The 841-nt window shown below is 70.4% G+C and overlaps 1 protein-coding gene across 1 annotated transcript in view; it reads left to right on the forward strand.

Moving 5' to 3' along the window:
• Nucleotides 1–330: 330 nt before the first annotated feature.
• Nucleotides 331–841, forward strand: part of MELTF (melanotransferrin) — a 25,842-nt gene continuing 25,331 nt past the window's right edge. The window contains exon 1 of the mRNA XM_006753421.1: nt 331–434. Coding sequence (XP_006753484.1) covers nt 331–434 — 104 coding nt within the window. The remainder of the gene's footprint in view (nt 435–841) is intronic.

Raw genomic sequence — 841 nt, forward strand, 5'->3', positions numbered from 1 at the left:
TTAACTAGCTTGAGAGCCCGGGCGGGGAGGAAGGAGGGACAGAGCTCCGGCTCCTGCTGACCCACTGGGACCCAGACCTAGACCCAACCCGGCTGTAGACAGCGCCCGCCATGCGGGGCCTGACTGTGGCCCTGTGGCTCTTCCTGGCTCTGCGCACTGGTGAGGAGCAGGAGCCGGGGCGGGGCCCCGGAGCTCTCCACCGCCCCTGAGCAGGACCCGGGGGCTGGGAAGTGTGTCCTGAACCCGCGTCTAGCGGATGAGGACGGTTCGGGGAACTAGCGCTGAGCCGGGCGGACTGGGAAGTCTGGAGAGCTTCGCGGAGGAAGCGGCATGGAGCTGGGCCTGGAGAAAGCGGACCTGCTGATGCGCGGGCAGAGGCGGGGAGGAGAGAGCCGGGTGTCGGGAGGCCGAGGAGGGGGCGGAAGCCAGAGGAGGTTTGGGGGGCCAGGGCGACTCCACTTCTCCGGCGGCCCCTCGGGACGGAGACAGGACAAGAGTCCGGGGAGGGAGGGGAGAGGAGGAGACTTCAGGGTGCAGAGGTGGAGAAGGGGGCCCCCACGGGGGCTCCGCACCGCCCCCTCCCAAGGGAGTCAGGTCCGGGACTGTGGGACGGGGCGGGACCTCGGTAGCTGCTTACAGGGGTCTCGGGCGGAGCCTGCTGCCAGGCGGGTTCAGGCACCGCTCTGACCCGCCACCCCTGTCGGATCTGCGGTCGCCACCCTCCAGGGTGCAGTCCTGGAGCATTGCGGGGCGGGGCGGGGAGGGTGGCAGGGGGGTTCCACATTCTGGGGCGCCGCCCTGGCTGGGGAGGCGGAGGGTAGTGGAAGGGAGGATGAGGACA

Source organism: Myotis davidii, unplaced genomic scaffold, assembly GCF_000327345.1.
Source record: "Myotis davidii unplaced genomic scaffold, ASM32734v1 scaffold571, whole genome shotgun sequence".
Taxonomy (NCBI): Eukaryota; Metazoa; Chordata; class Mammalia; order Chiroptera; family Vespertilionidae; genus Myotis; species Myotis davidii.